Source organism: Amia ocellicauda, chromosome 5 (assembly GCF_036373705.1).
Source record: "Amia ocellicauda isolate fAmiCal2 chromosome 5, fAmiCal2.hap1, whole genome shotgun sequence".
Taxonomy (NCBI): domain Eukaryota; kingdom Metazoa; phylum Chordata; class Actinopteri; order Amiiformes; family Amiidae; genus Amia; species Amia ocellicauda.
This window is the reverse complement of record NC_089854.1, coordinates 39183753-39201724: the sequence shown is the minus strand read 5'-3', so window position 1 is coordinate 39201724 and position 17972 is coordinate 39183753. Positions and strand designations below refer to the sequence as shown.

At 38.8% G+C, this 17972-nt stretch overlaps 1 protein-coding gene across 1 annotated transcript in view; it reads right to left on the bottom strand.

The window, feature by feature from the left end:
* Window positions 1-17972, bottom strand: part of exoc4 (exocyst complex component 4) — a 172092-nt gene that overhangs the window by 3690 nt on the left and 150430 nt on the right. Inside the window, exons 15-17 of the mRNA XM_066705134.1 lie at window positions 16118-16259; window positions 15454-15632; window positions 14451-14610 (exon numbers count right to left, since the gene is read on the bottom strand). Coding sequence (XP_066561231.1) covers window positions 14451-14610; window positions 15454-15632; window positions 16118-16259 — 481 coding nt within the window. The remainder of the gene's footprint in view (window positions 1-14450; window positions 14611-15453; window positions 15633-16117; window positions 16260-17972) is intronic.

Below are 17972 nucleotides of genomic sequence, written 5' to 3'. Positions count from 1 at the left end.
ACAAACAAAACACACACACATACACGCATGCACACACGAGAAAAAGGTGTACCACAATGTTACCAATGTTGTGACCAGAAATGGCGGGTTACTTGTCTCAGTTAAAACACTATACACCTGGAAATATTGCTTAGTAAATGTGAGGGGAGCCTTTCAGCCTTAATGCTTATTTTTTGTTTATTTACAGTGTTGTTTATTGATGTATCCACCTGCATGTAATCAAAGCTCTGACTAATTGTTTAAAAGTCACTTTATATAAAGCAGATTAAAGACACACATATAAATGTCTTTAATTGAGAAAGAAAAAATAATAGTGAAGCAAATTAAAGGTCTGCACAGAAAACACAAAATTGCTGTTAAAACAACATTAATTGGTTTCTCACAATTAAAAAGCAGATGGTGAAGGAGAAAAGCCTGAACTGATAGAAATTACAAAATAAATAAGGATTGTTTTAACCTCAGCTACAATTTTAGACTCAGTGTCCAGATCCACTGCTTTAATCCACAACACCCTGTTATAACATCGTAGTCACATGACCGCTCTGGGGAATGGAAAGATTCGAAACAGCCCATCTGCTAAACGTACTTTACTTTAAATACGCTAACACTTACATCTTTATTATGACAAGCTTTTAAAATATTACCAAATAGTGGAGTTGCTAATAAGATTAAAACTTGGACTCATCAACTCTTTCCGTCTGATTAGAATGAGATAATGAAAAACATCGCTCCAAACATTGACAAAAGCAGCAATCCAATTGATAAATCCTGTGAACACCTGCGAATATTCACTGTATACCATTAAATTCTAATTAGCCTGTTCATTGTAAGTCCGTAAAGAATACTATGCAAATGTATGATGCATAAGGCAGGCAGAGGAGGAAATGAATGCAGTGATAAAAAAAACAACGTCAGCAATTCATATTCTCTAATTCTCAACTTGTACCATATTAAATTCATTAAACCTTGCTTCCGTCAGCAAATTTGTAGCAACATATTAGTTAGTGATGGGAGAGTTGAATAGACTGATGTGAAAATGCTCAGGAAATCTATTTAATGAAATATAAAAATGTCACCACAGTTACGGATGATAACAAACCCAACAGAAATTAATTTGCCCTGTCAGTACTGGAGCTGAACAGTTGCATTTATCTAATCTGAGTCACAGATTTGAGAGGTCAACGATATTTGTTTTCATTTTGAAATTCTAATTTACTAATAATACGGTATGATTTTCAAAAGGAAAAATATAAGTTGGTCATAAAGTTTTAGAGTATTATTTATGTAAGTGTATCACTGAATGTATATTTTTAACGCTGCATAAAGTAAATATGATGCATGTGACCATAATTACCATGCAAACTATGTTTTTTAGTTTGGAACTCACCATTGTACTGTACTCTTATGAACATATTATAGAGAACTGCAGTTGTACTAAAGATTAGATTTTTAGTTGAGGATGTGTTTAATAAAATAATCCATAATCTAACACTAACCAACAAAATGATAATTTGTTTCAGAAAATGAAGACATTCAGAATTTGTTTTAAATCCTTCACCCTGCCAGTTTTGTATGTCCAGTTCTCATTTGACCTCATTCAGCTGTCCACAATGCAAAGTGAGAGTAGACGCCTAATCTTTCAGCTCACTGCTTAGCCATTTACACCTGGAAACCAAATCAGTGAACGATGGAGAGTTTGGGAGCCCTGAAGAACAAAGATTAATCTATTTCCACATAGGCCTGTCAGGCACCTAACTGGGTCACTGTAGAGAGATGAATCATCCCCAGATATATGGTCATTTCCCCCTCCTTAACCCATCTAGGACACATTTTATACCACTCTTTGCAGCAAACACAGCAAATGCCACACAAACTGGGTCCAGGATATTGGACACCAGACTTGGTACTAGACAAATTACAGTCAAATGCTTTAGAGATGCTGCAATACACGGATTTCTCCCCATTTACAGACTGTTAGGTGAACTCGTTTGAACGAGTGCTCAGATAAGCCACTAATGAACTCTTTCTTGGTTTCACATGCTGCAGAACAATGATTCTACAAAAACTCTGCCTCATCCCATTTCCTACGAAATGTTTCACCCTCATCATTGACTCCAGCACAGTTGTTGAGCAATGGACTTTAATGAAACACAGGTCCTTCTCCCGAGTTGCATAAGCCTGTCCCTCTTTGTTTATTTGAATTGTTTCATCTTTATATAAAAAAAATAGTTCCATTCTAGAGGTGACACCCAGCCGTGGGAGAGTGAGAAAGGAGATTCCCATCATGATGAAGAGAGATAAGAAGGCATTACAAGTTTTCCTGTACTTACAGCATCCTTATCTTCTTCTCGCTATCCTTTATTTTGATGTACATTGACTTCTGTGCCAAAACAGTCGCCGGCGGTGCAGACAAAAGTCAAACTTCATTAGCATTTCCAGCCGAAGGTGTCCGCATAAGTGAACTACAAATCCCCACCACTGAGGATCAATAACTTTTTTTCCTTCAACCTTTGAAATCTCTCTCCCTCAAAAAAAAAATGTTTTAATTAATTGCTTTCAAACTCTCCCCCCCTGCTTCCTGAAACGATTGCCTGCTCCGTCTAATGGTAATATTCCGGTGGCCGGGTTATCATAAAGCGATTGATAGCTACACCCCTGGGGCTCGAATGATCTCTGTGTCAATGACTACAGAGCATAATATGAATATTCAATCTCTGCAATAATGCAATGAGCACCATTATCTTTTCCCTCACTCAGTTCTCCCCCTGGTTCGTCCGTTGTCAGCTTTCTCCATTGATTTACACCTGCAGCAACGAGGTAACACCTTCTCCGAAGCGCTCACCTCCGAATCAATCTGATCTAAAACCAGTACACTGCAAAGACATTTTAGTCACAGATTTGTATTTTAACTATGGATGTAAATTCGAGATCATCAGCTATTTAACCCTGTTCCACAATAATCAGAGTAAAAATAAGTATACACTATTAAACATAATATCAAGATTTATAAATTAATGAACGGGTGTCAAAGCAGAATGCCAAAGTTCACAGCATCTATTGGTTTATATATTGTTCGGCCTGTTCACATTACAATAAACAGAGTCTCTGAAATGGTATTTGTTTATTTACTCATAACATGATGTCCCAAGTGACAGATGTAGAACAGGACTGAACCTTGAACAAACTGAAACGTCAGCAATATGAGGAGAAAGTCTACTCTAGAGATGCAGAAACCGGCATCCACTGGCATCTAATAAAACGCATTTGCAATGAAGAGATCAAAACTTTGGATTGTGGGCTGTGGTATAAACAGCCTTGATGTGATCGCAATTAAATTGTGTTATTTTAGCTGGTGTGGGATGCCCAGACTTTGGTTTGAATATTTTCAGCAGTGGGAGGCTCATTAATAAATATGAAAATAAAAATGAAAAAAAAGGTCAAAACTCTGAACAGTTCAGAGCGGAAAGTTTCTAGCACATTGTAAGGGCTAGGATTCAGTACTGGGGCATGCTGGGAACAGTCTCAATATTATACTATGTGTTTTAAAAGCTCATACTCAGTATAGTCAAAGTATACTACCTTTATGGTTCTGGGTACTCGGTATTTATAGTTCAGTTTTATGAATGGAGCATACACAGTTATTATTCCACTTCAGCTACAACAGCAAACAAAACAAGGACAAGTAGGCACTGTGACATTTGGTCCCAGGCAGTCTTGTATTTTGTAGGTTATGCATTTCCGACATGCCCATGCCATTTCACTCATGCCAAAACGCCCGGAGCTATGAAACAATTGATGGTGTACACGCAAATAAATAAATAGTGAGGGAAAAAAGTATTTGATCCCCTGCTGATTTTGTACGTTTGCCCACTGACAAATAAATTATCAGTCTATAATTTAAATGGTAGGTGTATTTTAACAGTGAGAGACAGAATAATAAGTTATAAATTGATTTGCATGTTAATGAGAGAAATAAGTATTTGACCCCTTCGACTTAGTACTTGGTGGCAAAACCCTTGTTGGCAATCACAGAGGTCAGACGTTTCTTGTAGTTGGCCACCAGGTTTGCACACATCTCAGGAGGGATTTTGTCCCACTCCTCTTTGCAGATCCTCTCCAAGTCATTAAGGTTTCGAGGCTGACGTTTAGCAATTCGAACCTTCAGCTCCCTCCACAGATTTTCTATGGGATTAAGGTCTGGAGACTGGCTAGGCCACTCAAGGACCTTAATGTGCTTCTTCTTGAGCCACTCCTTTGTTGCCTTGGCTGTGTGTTTTGGGTCATTGTCATGCTGGAATACCCATCCACGACCCATTTTCAATGCCCTGGCTGAGGGAAGGAGGTTCTCACTCAAGATTGGACGGTACATGGCCCCGTCCATCGTCCCTTTGATGCGGTGCAGTTGTCCTGTCCCCTTAGCAGAAAAACACCCCCAAAGCATAATGTTTCCACCTCCATGTTTGACGGTGGGGATGGTGTTCGTGGGGTCATTCCTCCTCCTCCAAACACGGCGAGTTGAGTTGATGCCAAAGAGCTCGATTTTGGTCTCATCTGACCACAACACTTTCACCCAGTTCTCCTCTGAATCATTCAGATGTTCACTGGCAAACTTCAGACAGGCCTGTACATGTGCTTTCTTGAGCAGGGGGACCTTGCGGGCGCTGCGGGATTTCAGTCCTTCATGGCGTAGTGTGTTACCAACTGTTTTCTTGGTGACTATGGTCCCAGCTGCCTTGAGATCATTAACAAGATCCTCCCGTGTAGTTCTGGGCTGATTCCTCACCTTTCTCATGATCATTGAAACTCCACGAGGTGAGATCTTGCATGGAGCCCCAGACCGAGGGAGACTGACAGTTATTTTGTGTTTCTTCCATTTGCGAATAATCGCACGTACTGTTGTCACCTTCTCACCAAGCTGCTTGGCGATGGTCTTGTAGCCCATTCCAGCCTTGTGTAGGTCTACAATCTTGTCCCTGACATCCTTGGACAGCTCTTTGGTCTTGGCCATGGTGGAGAGTTTGGAATCTGATTGATTGATTGCTTCTGTGGACAGGTGTCTTTTATACAGGTAACGAGCTGAGATTAGGAGCACTCCCTTTAAGAGAGTGCTCCTAATCTCAGCTCGTTACCTGTATAAAAGACACCTGGGAGCCAGAAATCTTGCTGATTGATAGGGGATCAAATACTTATTTCCCTCATTAACATGCAAATCAATGTATAACTTTTTTTAAATGCGTTTTTCTGGATTTGTTTGTTGTTATTCTGTCTCTCACTGTTAAAATACACCTACCATTAAAATTATAGACTGATCATTTCTTTGTCAGTGGGCAAACGTACAAAATCAGCAGGGGATCAAATACTTTTTTCCCTCACTGTACATTAATAAATAATTAACTGCACTAGCATGGTCATATTTATAATAAACTTGTGTATAGATCAGCAAAGCAATACAGCTCCAGAGGTCAAAAAGGCAAGTTGTATTGATTCATTTTTGAGGAATATTCAATGGAGTTGGTAGCTCTCAATATGAATTCATTGGCAAGGAATGTATATTCTAGTTACCTTTAGAACTGTGTGATACATGGATGAAGGAGGAAGAGGAAAATTCGTTTTTGTTTGTTTTCTTTGTTTGTGTTTTTGGTCTTTTCAGGATGCATTTGAAAGTTCATCAAATTGATTTTCGAAATGCAGTACAAGGTAAGAAAATCGATGTAAACACTCTCTTAGTTCTGATTAGGGTAAACAGCGCTCCGGAAGATCAAAACAGATTGTGAAAGGGGATACGAATCCACACTGACACAATGCCAGAATTAGAAAATAAACCAGCCTTTTATTAGATGTTATTTATTATGTGAAGACCTTTAGACAATGTAATGGATGAAGGCTACGGTTTCATTTTTCAGTAAGAGCAAGTCTGCAATTTCCGCTGTCCTCCTAGTTTCACAGTGCGCTGTAAGGATGGGAGTGAAAATAATTGAATGACAAACAGACACCCTAGTGCAGAAGTTTGCAATTACCACAGTATTTTATAATGAGTGTTGATTGATCCCAAGTGTAAATGGCTTTCAGATAAAATAACTGTACTGTATTCTTTCTTCAGATGATGGAGACCTTAGTAAAGTTACAGCTTTACAAGACGACTGTGCCTTGATGATGGAAAATCAAAGACTGTTTCATGGGAACAAACGGCAAGCTACGAACAGCATGGAAGTGCATACATTCGATTCTGTCAAGAAATGATGCTGCATTGCAAAAGCAAGAATCACCCCATATGTTCAGGTTTAACAATTACTGATATCAAGTAAGTAAAGCTACTTTTTCAATTTATATAAAACATATCATGCATTACATACCTAGCTATTTAATTTTTCCATTTTGCAAAGATGCCTTAAAAGTTTATCACTGAATAAGTTCTATCATATACCTTTAAAAAATATGACATTGTTTCATTATGCTTAAGTGTTAATATATCATATAAATGTGTATATATATATATATATATATATATATATATATATATATATATATATATATATATATATATATATATATATATATATATATATATGTATACACACACACACAAATATTGTACTTAGGTAGGTATTCTAGTTACCTACTGTACAGTGGCTATAATCACACCAACTAAAATCATTGAAATACCAATGTGTAAATGATGTTTGATGATTGCAAAAACATTAGGTGTTGCCAGATCAACTATTTGGTACATTCTAAAAAGAAAGAACACATTGGTGAGCTCAGGAACACCAAAAGGCCTGGAAGACCACGGACAACAACTGTGGTGGATGAAAGAAGAATTCATTCCCTGGTGAAGAAAAACCCTTTCACAACAGTTGTCCAGATCAAGAACATCCTTCAGGAGGTAAACGTATCTGTGTCAAAGTCAACAATCAAGAGAAGACTTCACCAGAGTAAATACACAGGGTTTACCACAAGATGTAAACCATTGGTAAGCCCCAAAAACAGGAAGACCAGATTAGAGTTGCCAAGGGAACTGGTTCCCTTGTATTTATTGATGATGTCACTGCTGACAAAAGCAGCAGGATGAATTCTGAAGTGTTTATATATTATCTGCTCAGATTCAGCCAAATGCTTCAAAACTCATTGGACGGCACTTCACAGTGCAGATGGACAATGACCTGAAGCATACTGCGAAAGCAGCCCAAGACTTTTTTAAGGTGAAGTGGAATGTTCTGCAATGGCCAAGTCAATCACCTGACCTGAATCCAACTGAGTAGCATTTCAAGGCAAAACTGAAGGCAAAACACCCCATGAACAAGCAGGAACTAAAGACAGCTGCAGTGCAGGCCTGGCAGAGCATCACCAGGGAAGAAACACAGCATCTGGTGATGTCTATGGGTTCCAGACTTCAGGCAGTCATTGACTGCAAAGGATTTGCAACCAAGTATTGCGCCCCTAAAATTGGCGTGACCACATTTAAAAATGGGTGTAATTCCTACACTGTTCACCCAATTTTGATGTAATTACCCTCGAATTAAAGATTGAAGTCTACACTTAATGCACATCTTTATTGTATCCTTTCAAAACCATTGTGGTGGCGTACAGAGCCAAAATAATGTCACTGTCCAAACATTTATGGACCCAACTGTATGTTCAATGCATTCTTCAATTTAGATTTACCATGTGTTGCCACTAGGTGACAGTCTTTGTTACGCCATCATTTCACGCTGTGGTGCTTCAGTTCACAAAGACAGGGTGGTCATTTCTCTCCGTCAAGTCAGTCAGTTAAAACTAAAATCAATCCTTATTATTCTGCCCTTGCAGGGGATGCGGTGCTGGAATTATTTTGATTCAACGCTGACCCTTTCTGTTCATCACACACAAAAGCTTATCTCTCCCTAAGCAGAAGGCCGGAATCTAATTTTCAACTGCGATTTTTGAAAATGCTGCATACAGAAGTCCTTGGCTGATGGGTATCTGAGGTGGAGGTGTATCTTGTATATATATTCTTTCCTTTTCTAACTGGGCATTATGCATGATTATATCCCATGACGCCACCCCACAAGAGAGCAGTCCGAATGCGCTATTTTAACATACATTTATGATAAGCCACTGAATGTGTTAGTAAAAGTAGGGTCAGGGAGCTTACATTACTTGTATGCCAGCTATCTGTTTTCCTGTAATTTCAGTGACAACAGGTCAGTTTGGTCCCCACAGTAACCAACACAATTAGCATTCATTATCAAATCATTGTGTTACTTCATTTCCCCATTAAGTAAACAGATCACCCCATTAAAACAAATGCATATTACCATATTTATAAACACAATGCTTGACTACAGCAACTGTATTTAACCGTTAAACCCCCTGACAAGGCCCACTGTTCATAGCTTATGTACTACTATTGTTATGGTGTCCCAGCATTGGAAAGTCAATGATCTATGTGTATTAATGTGCTGTTCGTGTTGTAGCAGACCACTTTGGAAGCAGTTTAACACTAACTTTACACCGCCCATATCTGTTCAGTCTGGCCAGTAATTGCTGTGTGGAATTCAGAATTATTCTTTGTACAATTGTCTTTGAAGTGGCTTGATTGACGTTGTGATGACTGAACTGCAGGTTAAACAGGTGTTTCTTATTTATCTGTGGATGTCACCGGGCCCTCGTAATAAAACCTTTAGCCAATTCATCTTCTCAAGCATCTGGAGATTACGTTTTATTCACATTTAAACATGGGTCTAGAAACAGATGATAATGCATTTGATCGCAGAATAAACGTCTTATAACGTGAATGACTTTCCATGTAGTGGGAAGTAAAAGTCTCTGAATCAAAAGTGGAACTGAAGCAAAAGTGGAACAACACAGTACGTTGGGACTCTTGTGCCGACATATTTGGACTTTTAAGAACTGAACCGTGCTCAGAAAATGAAACATTTATTAAATCACTGCAGTGTAACATTGACCTCAGACAAAAAATAGGAGTGCATTTATTTATGAATTCTTGTTTTCCCTCCAAGGTTATATTTAAAAACAAACAAACAGAGATTTGTTTTTAATGTTATGAAAGTATTGGTGAATAAAACAGAATAATCAAGCCCAGTGAGATGATTCAACCCAGTTATTTGCCCTATAGGTTCTGGGACAGATTAGGCAATTTCTTGTCTTGTTGCTGTAAACTGGTTTGAGGCCACAGGGTATTATCACTGCACACCAAGGAATATTTATGCATAGCTTCTTACTCTAAACCTTGCAGCTAGACTGGCCGTGAAATCAACATCCATTTAAACATGGTCCCACAGGCAGACACAAAGGCAGCGAATAATAGAGCTGTTGAGTGATCACATCTACGTTCTTGCAGTGATTGGCGACCATTGATTGCTGAACCCAGGAAAACTGAAATTACCATTTAATATAAAGTGTAGCTATCGAGTCTCTAGGGTGCAGGAGCAGTGTTATTATTCTTCAACATCTTCAAAACTGAAAATAAAAAATAATGACCTGCATGTCACTGTTCCAACATAAATATGCATAACTAAAAAAATATAGGCAAAACCGCACCAGAATGGATGCCCTGATTATATTTATACAGAGGGTACTGGTTCATGCATATTTTAGCAGGTCTGGTAATCAGAAAAACAATGTCTGAAAAATCTGTCACAATTTCAATCAGCTCCTACCCATTGCTCCTACATATGTAATCAAAATAAAATAAAAGGAGAATTATTTATGTAAAACTGAGGCCGGGATCAGAAATGTATTATTAGGATTATTTGTATTATTTATTATTTTATTTAAAAATACACAAGTATGACAAGTTGGCCTAATTGCAAACAAGTTTGAGTGGGTTATTTTATTTCTTAACAGATTAGCATCTATACAGGGCAATGAACAGCTAAAATGTCTTTCTCTGAGGGAAATACTAGTCCTTGGTGTTTTGTTTTTATTTAGACAAAACTATGGTGAACAACCTGACTTGTTTCCTGATGCGTTATGAAATTCAGTTGATTTAATCTCACTTAATTTCCCTGTTCATGTTTATGGTTTGCATTTAATTGTTGGGGAACAGGTCCTTGCCTTCTAATTGGCAGAGAAGACTAGATGTAATTCCATGGAGTACGGTGACTACAGGATAAAGGATTTAAAGATTTTATAACTGCTTAAAAACACATTTTGAGTATTTGTCGGACCTGTCGATATTCCTAATAGTCCTATTTAAGTTTCTCGCTGTGTCCTTAACATACAAGGTACAAGAGCACTTTCTTCTTTCGATTGCACAAGATTGTCATTGTCATATTCTCCTCGAACACTTGTTTCTTTGCACGTTTGTTCCTTCTTAGGACTTAGTACCTTCTTTTTCAGACTAGGGACACTAATCAATATAATCAATTGAAAACTAGGCCTACGCCATGGTGTGATGTAATAGTTGTGTACTTATATAAACTGTGTATTCACTGGAATTTGTACACTCCAAGTTGTATTCACTGCCTTAAAGCACTGTGTAGTTTGAATGTCCGATTCTGCACACTTCCTGTCTCAAGGGTCATGTATGGGTTCTTTACACTGCTGATCAGAAGGCCAGTCACAGCTATGAACAATTTCCGGAGGTTGCATGGGATGGGGGGCCGTAGTAGAAAATGAACCACTGATGAAAATTAAATATGTCCCAACTGATGTGGTTGAATTGAATATTTGGGAACATTTAAAAATAGATCACTTAGTTATTAATGGACACCAAACAAGCACGTTGGGTTGCATGGCCTCCTCTCATTTGTAAACTTTCTTATGTTCTTATTATTTCCTATGCATTTCTGTTAGGGAACATTTATGAACTTTGTTTTATTATTTCCCCCCCAAATTACATGTGCAATTTGTAACAGATATTTTTCAGAAAGTGTAAAAATACACTAAAGGTTCAGAAAAGGGGTGGTTGAAGTTTGGCTTTGGGGGGCCGCAACAAACATCCTCGAGGGCCGCATTTGGCCCCTGGGCTGCACTTTGGGAAAACCTGATCTAAAGGTTTGTGGCTTATGCAATGGTGAATACATTTTATGAGCATTTTACCTCAGACAGCTGCCATGAAACCATAAACCACTGAAATAGTGGGTCAGAAGGCTGCGTACAGCTCTCAGACTCTTGAGTAACTGAGACAAGAGAGCCATGTGAATTTCTGGAATTAAAATATGTTGTAAAAATGTGGTGTTTTAAATTGGGAGCCTTGAAGAGGCTAGATGAGGGATACAAGAACGTTTACTGAAACTTGAGACTCTAGTAAAAGGCACCAGTAAAGAGATGTATTTGATTCTAATGGGGTGAGTTGTAACTCAAAACAACTTTATTCAGACAAGGACAGAACATCAGAAAGGCCTAGAATGGGCATGACGTCATAAGGGACTTGTCAAAAGAGCAACAGAGAACAGTTACACACAGATAAAACCATGTTTGAATGTTAACACTGTACAAGAGAAAATAATATGTGGGTGGCAAGAGAAAAAAAGCATAACCCTAATGCGATCCAAGTTAATGTTACTTGTAGTGGTCAGGGACAAAGTCAAGCTAATAACATCATAGAAGCCCTGCCCTAAAATTCCCCAAAATGCAATCTCTGTCAAACCCAAACTAAATATATTACAGCAGGGGTAGTCAATAGGTGGACCGCGGGCCAAATCTGGACCACCAGACACTTTTGAATGGACTGCAAGAATAATTTTTTATGAACTTATCATGATTTTTTAATTTTTTTTTAAATGCATATTATGGAGGTTTGTTGCACTCAGTGCTTGTTATTGTGTGGAATAGGATAGCCAATAGGAAGTGATGTATTAATATGGGATGTCCTATATAGAGCTCGTGTTCCCATTCGTTAGTTGCTCGCAGATTCCTGGTTCGGGTGGCTCTATACACGTTCTGGACTGGGGCAAGAGCGTCACTTTGTACTCGTCAAAAACACAGGTATTTGGTTTGTTTTCCTGATTTCTATAATTAAACGCTAAACTGCAGATCGTTTGACATGTGGACATATTTCAACCTCGCCTCCAAAATTTAAAAGTGCATACAAACGACCGGGGAGGGGGGGCTGGGGGGCTCATGATGCCATAGCTTGTATCCACCTAGAAACAGCTTATTTCCAATGCAGGTGCACAAATAGAAAATTGTGCATCCTCATCCATTACAATTACAGAGCTGCACCGAAATAGATATGTGATTGACAAGTACCAGAAACTGCATCTAGTTTGCATGTATAATCTCGGCTGATATGTGATTTTTCGCTGGTGATATGTGGTTGTGAAGCAAAGATATGTTTGAGTCCAAATCTGCCTGAGATTTTGAGCTAAGTTTTTCGACTTGAATCGCGCATTTCAGGTCTCCAATTTTCAAGTCCTCCCCCAGACCCCCCGCCCATGAATTCCTCTTTGCCTTCATTATGCAACATTAATTTTGAATACTGTACACTGATAAAGGGAAGTGGTACAAGACTTAAGATTTAATGAGACATGAACTACTTGAAAGTTCCTATTACAGTAATCTTAAAAAATTAAAACAATTAAAAGTGGTCTGAAAGCGCTTTAGTACGTATAGTTACATCACTTTAAATGTTTTATTTTTGTACTTTGTCAAATGAATGTACTAAATATAAGCAACGGGGTATATTACTAAATCACAGAATTATTTTTGTGTGTGTTGGAGAGGGGTATTTGGAGTTGTGATTTCCCGCCCCCCTCTAGAGTCTGGACCTTAACTATACCTCGACCAAGAAATTTGGACCCTGGCAAAAAATAATTGACTACCCCTGTATTACAGTAACACCATTATAAGCATTTCAAAGCACAATCAAATGTACATGGTAAGATGATGTTCTAATGTCACCCCAGGGATTCAATCCAGTACTTGCCAGTGCTCCTAAAAAATGTCCTTTAGTTTCAACAAAAAGACAAGAACTATAAACAGATCAATACTTTGCAAAATACAGTAATCGTTACAGAGATAACATCAATTACTGAAGGCCTCTGAAATGAATGGCATCAGCTGTGATGAAAACATTGATTACAGAAAACTAAGCTGCTGTGTATCCTCTTTTGTTTTATTATTTGGTTCCAAAGTTTAGTTGTAAAACCTGTTTGCTAAATTCCACATCATTGATCTTAGGAAAAACTGTCAGGTACAGATAGTGAACAGTCCATAGGCTCCGAATTGATGACTAAGAGCCAATTATACATGTTTGTCTCAGTGCAGCTCAATTTGTCACTCAAGCCACGCTCTCTGACTGTTGAATATGGGCACGCAGAAGTGACAGACCTGATTTCAATTCCAAACCATGGCAACGAGCTATCAGGCAGCAACTTTGTGAAGCTTCTAACACAATATCATCCAATAAGGCAAACTCCCCTCTTGACATAAAATACCAAATGAAAGGAAGTCTTCCATTATTTTCCCCATCACTGTAACATACCAATAAAAGAGTTTCCTGTGTTAGAGTGTTCTAATTGCTTTTTTACTATATTGAACACTATCAGAGCTTGTGCAGTTATAAGGGAAGCTTACAATACAACCAGGCTAGCAGCTCTGGTAGGATGTAATCCAAGAGGCTGTCTCATATGACATGAATGTCTTTAAGGACAGAGACACCAACAGCCCAAAACCCTCTTATAGGGGCATATTCTTATGATTATTATGGCTACTAAATTAGTCGACACTTTTATCTAAGGTAACTTAAAATATGGTTTCACAATCAATATCTATATTATAAGGATAACAACATCACTGCATTAAAAATAAAATAAATCTACACCTTACTCTGAAGAACATTATGGGATGGGAGAAGATAAGAATGGTCTAACGGCATCATCTAAACAGATACGTCTTAAGGAGATACGTTAAATGACATGGGCATAAGAGATCTTGATAATTTGATTTATTCACATTTTGTTATGTATTATTCCCTCATTTAATTTAGTATTCTAAATTTGTCTGTAAAAAGGTACATTAAACATCAAAATCTCCAGTTAATACAGGGTTAACAATTAAATAGTTTAATAACTAAATGGTGTATCTCATTTCAAACTGTGATATTGCATTAGTGTCAAAACACAATGACCTGACACTACAAATGCAACAAATTCTCTAAATGAATTAGCATACATTTACTAGCATTTACTAAATGGATAAGTAGGCCCATTCTCTTTAAATGTAACAATAGCCAGAACTTCATACCTAGATATCGCCAAAATTGGAATCCGTGCCTAATCTGAAACTCAATTAGTTAACCCTGCAGTAGCGCCACTTTAACCCAAATGTCTCACTGGGAAAGTACAGCCATAGTGCAACTGGAAAATGCACATGGTTGTGGAGACTTATTGTGAGGATACATGCTTTCCCATGCATAAAACATATGTTACTTGTAATGGCATTATAACTACTGTACATTAGATCCCCTTACTATTTTCCCTCACTTTCCAAATCATTTTACTTACCTGGCAAAGTCAAGGTCAGCCTCGCGTGACATGGTGATGTTCGTCAGATTTTGCTGCAGCACAAAAATATTCCTGCACATCTTTTTAATGCCCGATTCACTAATCCTCTTGAAGTACTGGGCGCCATTGATCAGGATGCAGGAAATCAAGTGGCCCAGACCTGGAGAGCAAGAGAGTAAACACTTTTCACTGCAGCACTTAAATTAATTCCTCATCCAGGCCACAGCCTAAAGAACACATGCCGAGGAGTGACAGGAGTGGCTCTGAAAAATGAAAAATCATTCCAGATGCTTTCTCATCATGATCACGCACTTGAGAAATAGACTTTTGAGTCTCCCGTTCTCTCGCCTCCAACTGGTCTTTTTTTCCGTAATCACCATGTAAGTATCTTGAAAAGGCACATGACATACTCTCGAAAGTGAAAATCAATAGTGCACAATGCATGGATACAGAAATGAAGCTAATACCCACTGATGAATTGCTCCATCTCTGTAACTTTACAACATACTGAATTCTGCTCAGGAATTAACCAGGACCGTGCAATGAATCAGTACCAACTTAGGGATTTACTCTTTAAAGACGTAAACCCCAAGCAAAGCAGAGGCCTTAGAGAAGACATTAAGGCCAAAGAACTAAACAAGAAAAAGTTAGTGTGCAGTGGCATAATTCGAACCCATGTACTGCACTTTCATTGAGTCAGTCAGACAACCTCACAGTACTTCAAGACAGAAGGGGGAGGAAATGTCACTGTTGAATGTCATGTAAAGGAAAAAAAAAAAGGATAATTTTCCAGCTGTCGTGAGTAAGACTCCATTCCTGTCTTTGACATGATACAAAATCAAACGTCCTTGTGAAGGTTGCATTTAATGATACAATGTGTAATCCATCTATCTCTTCTAAAGCATAGTGAAATACAGACTGTAAGCGTTTGAGAAGACAGGCTGTACGTTACCACAAGTCACCTGAGTGGAGAATGCTTTAAAATGCATTGGAAGCACCTTACCTTCAAATATGTACTGAAACTTGTGCTGCTGAAGACCAGCACTCATCACTTCCTCTATGGCACTGATGTCCTTGTTGAGCTTCACCACCAGGGGGTCGTAGTCCATGCTTTCCACATTGGCCACGATGGCGTAATTCCCTTGTTTCGCCAGCGGTATCAGATAGTGGAAGCAGTGGACCCTGTGAAAATGAAACCACAAAGATTTAATGAATAAAAGAACAGTTGAAAGTCCAGGATCAATTATCAAACCCACTCCTTGTTAGATTCCCAGTTGCTGAACACAATTATCCTGTACGTTGCCCACTTCAAACACTTTATTATTTGTTCCTGGATTGTTTCTAGGAATATTCTAGTCAATGTCTATTGCAGTATCCACCATCCCAGTGGCATAAATGCATTTTCTTTTCCCGTTTCCCTCCCCAATATACACACAGGTCAATATTTTGGAAATGTGTTTATTTATTTTGACTATCTTATCGTGCCAGCACGGCAACAATCACGTATAAGTGACCTGCTCCTGTTGTGACTGGAATCATTTCTGTCAAGTCTTTTCCATGGGACATTTTTCCCTTTGATTACATTAACACACAATCACGCACACACAAAGAAAGAGCATGTCACACCATCATGCTGTAACAACCCATGCATGATGTCCGTCTCGTACCTGACTTCTAGATGGAGGACCAGTAGGCAGCGATCAGCCATCTCTTGAAAGGCCCTGGCCAGGTCATTGAGCGTCTGCAGGATCTGCTCTCTGCTGCGCATGTGCTCTGCATTCACCTGGGCGTCCGAGCCGGGAGACATGGCTGAAATAAAGTCCACTGGTTAGAAGAGCTGCACTTGAAAACCAAACATAGGGCATCTGATGGGAAGGATTTTTGCCTTTTAGGAAATCTTGAAAGGTCCTGCAATTTTTTTTGGGGGGGGGACTTTGGCATGAACTGCATTTATATTAAAGACATGCAATTAAATTCACTTTGAAAGAAGTTTGTCTTAGGATTTTTTGTTGATATACACTCACCTAAAGGATTATTAGGAACACCATACTAATACTGTGTTTGACCCCCTTTCGCCTTCAGAACTGCCTTAATTCTACGTGGCATTGATTCAACAAGGTGCTGAAAGCATTCTTTAGAAATGTTGGCCCATATTGATAGGATAGCATCTTGCAGTTGATGGAGATTTGTGGGATGCACATCCAGGGCACGAAGCTCCCGTTCCACCACATCCCAAAGATGCTCTATTGGGTTGAGATCTGGTGACTGTGGGGGCCAGTTTAGTACAGTGAACTCATTGTCATGTTCAAGAAACCAATTTGAAATGATTCGACCTTTGTGACATGGTGCATTATCCTGCTGGAAGTAGCCATCAGAGGATGGGTACATGGTGGTCATAAAGGGATGGACATGGTCAGAAACAATGCTCAGGTAGGCCGTGGCATTTAAACGATGCCCAATTGGCACTAAGGGGCCTAAAGTGTGCCAAGAAAACATCCCCCACACCATTACACCACCACCACCAGCCTGCACAGTGGTAACAAGGCATGATGGATCCATGTTCTCATTCTGTTTACGCCAAATTCTGACTCTACCATCTGAATGTCTCAACAGAAATCGAGACTCATCAGACCAGGCAACATTTTTCCAGTCTTCAACTGTCCAATTTTGGTGAGCTTGTGCAAATTGTAGCCTCTTTTTCCTATTTGTAGTGGAGATGAGTGGTACCCGGTGGGGTCTTCTGCTGTTGTAGCCCATCCGCCTCAAGGTTGTACGTGTTGTGGCTTCACAAATGCTTTGCTGCATACCTTGGTTGTAACGAGTGGTTATTTCAGTCAAAGTTGCTCTTCTATCAGCTTGAATCAGTCGGCCCATTCTCGTCTGACCTCTAGCATCAACAAGGCATTTTCGCCCACAGGACTGCCGCATACTGGATGTTTTTCCCTTTTCACACCATTCTTTGTAAACCCTAGAAATGGTTGTGCGTGAAAATCCCAGTAACTGAGCAGATTGTGAAATACTCAGACCGGCCCGTCTGGCACCAACAACCATGCCACGCTCAAAATTGCTTAAATCACCTTTCTTTCCCATTCAGACATTCAGTTTGGAGTTCAGGAGATTGTCTTGACCAGGACCACACCCCTAAATGCATTGAAGCAACTGCCATGTGATTGGTTGGTTAGATAATTGCATTAATGAGAAATTGAACAGGTGTTCCTAATAATCCTTTAGGTGAGTGTATATATATATATATAAAAAAAGTCCACATCTGCACTCAAAACTCTGGAGACCATATACACATGCTTAGATGAATATGTGAATTTAAATCTAAAAGCAATGGATTAAAACAGTAAGGAATTTGGGTCTGCACTGAACAACAAACTACCAGCAATCACAAAATGTGGCTGTGATCAAAATATTTGCATAGAATCAAAACACACTTTGCCTGTGTATTAAAACTAAATATGTATTTTGTAATTGTGTTTTAAGCTTTCATATATTATTTTGGAGGGTGGGTGAAGG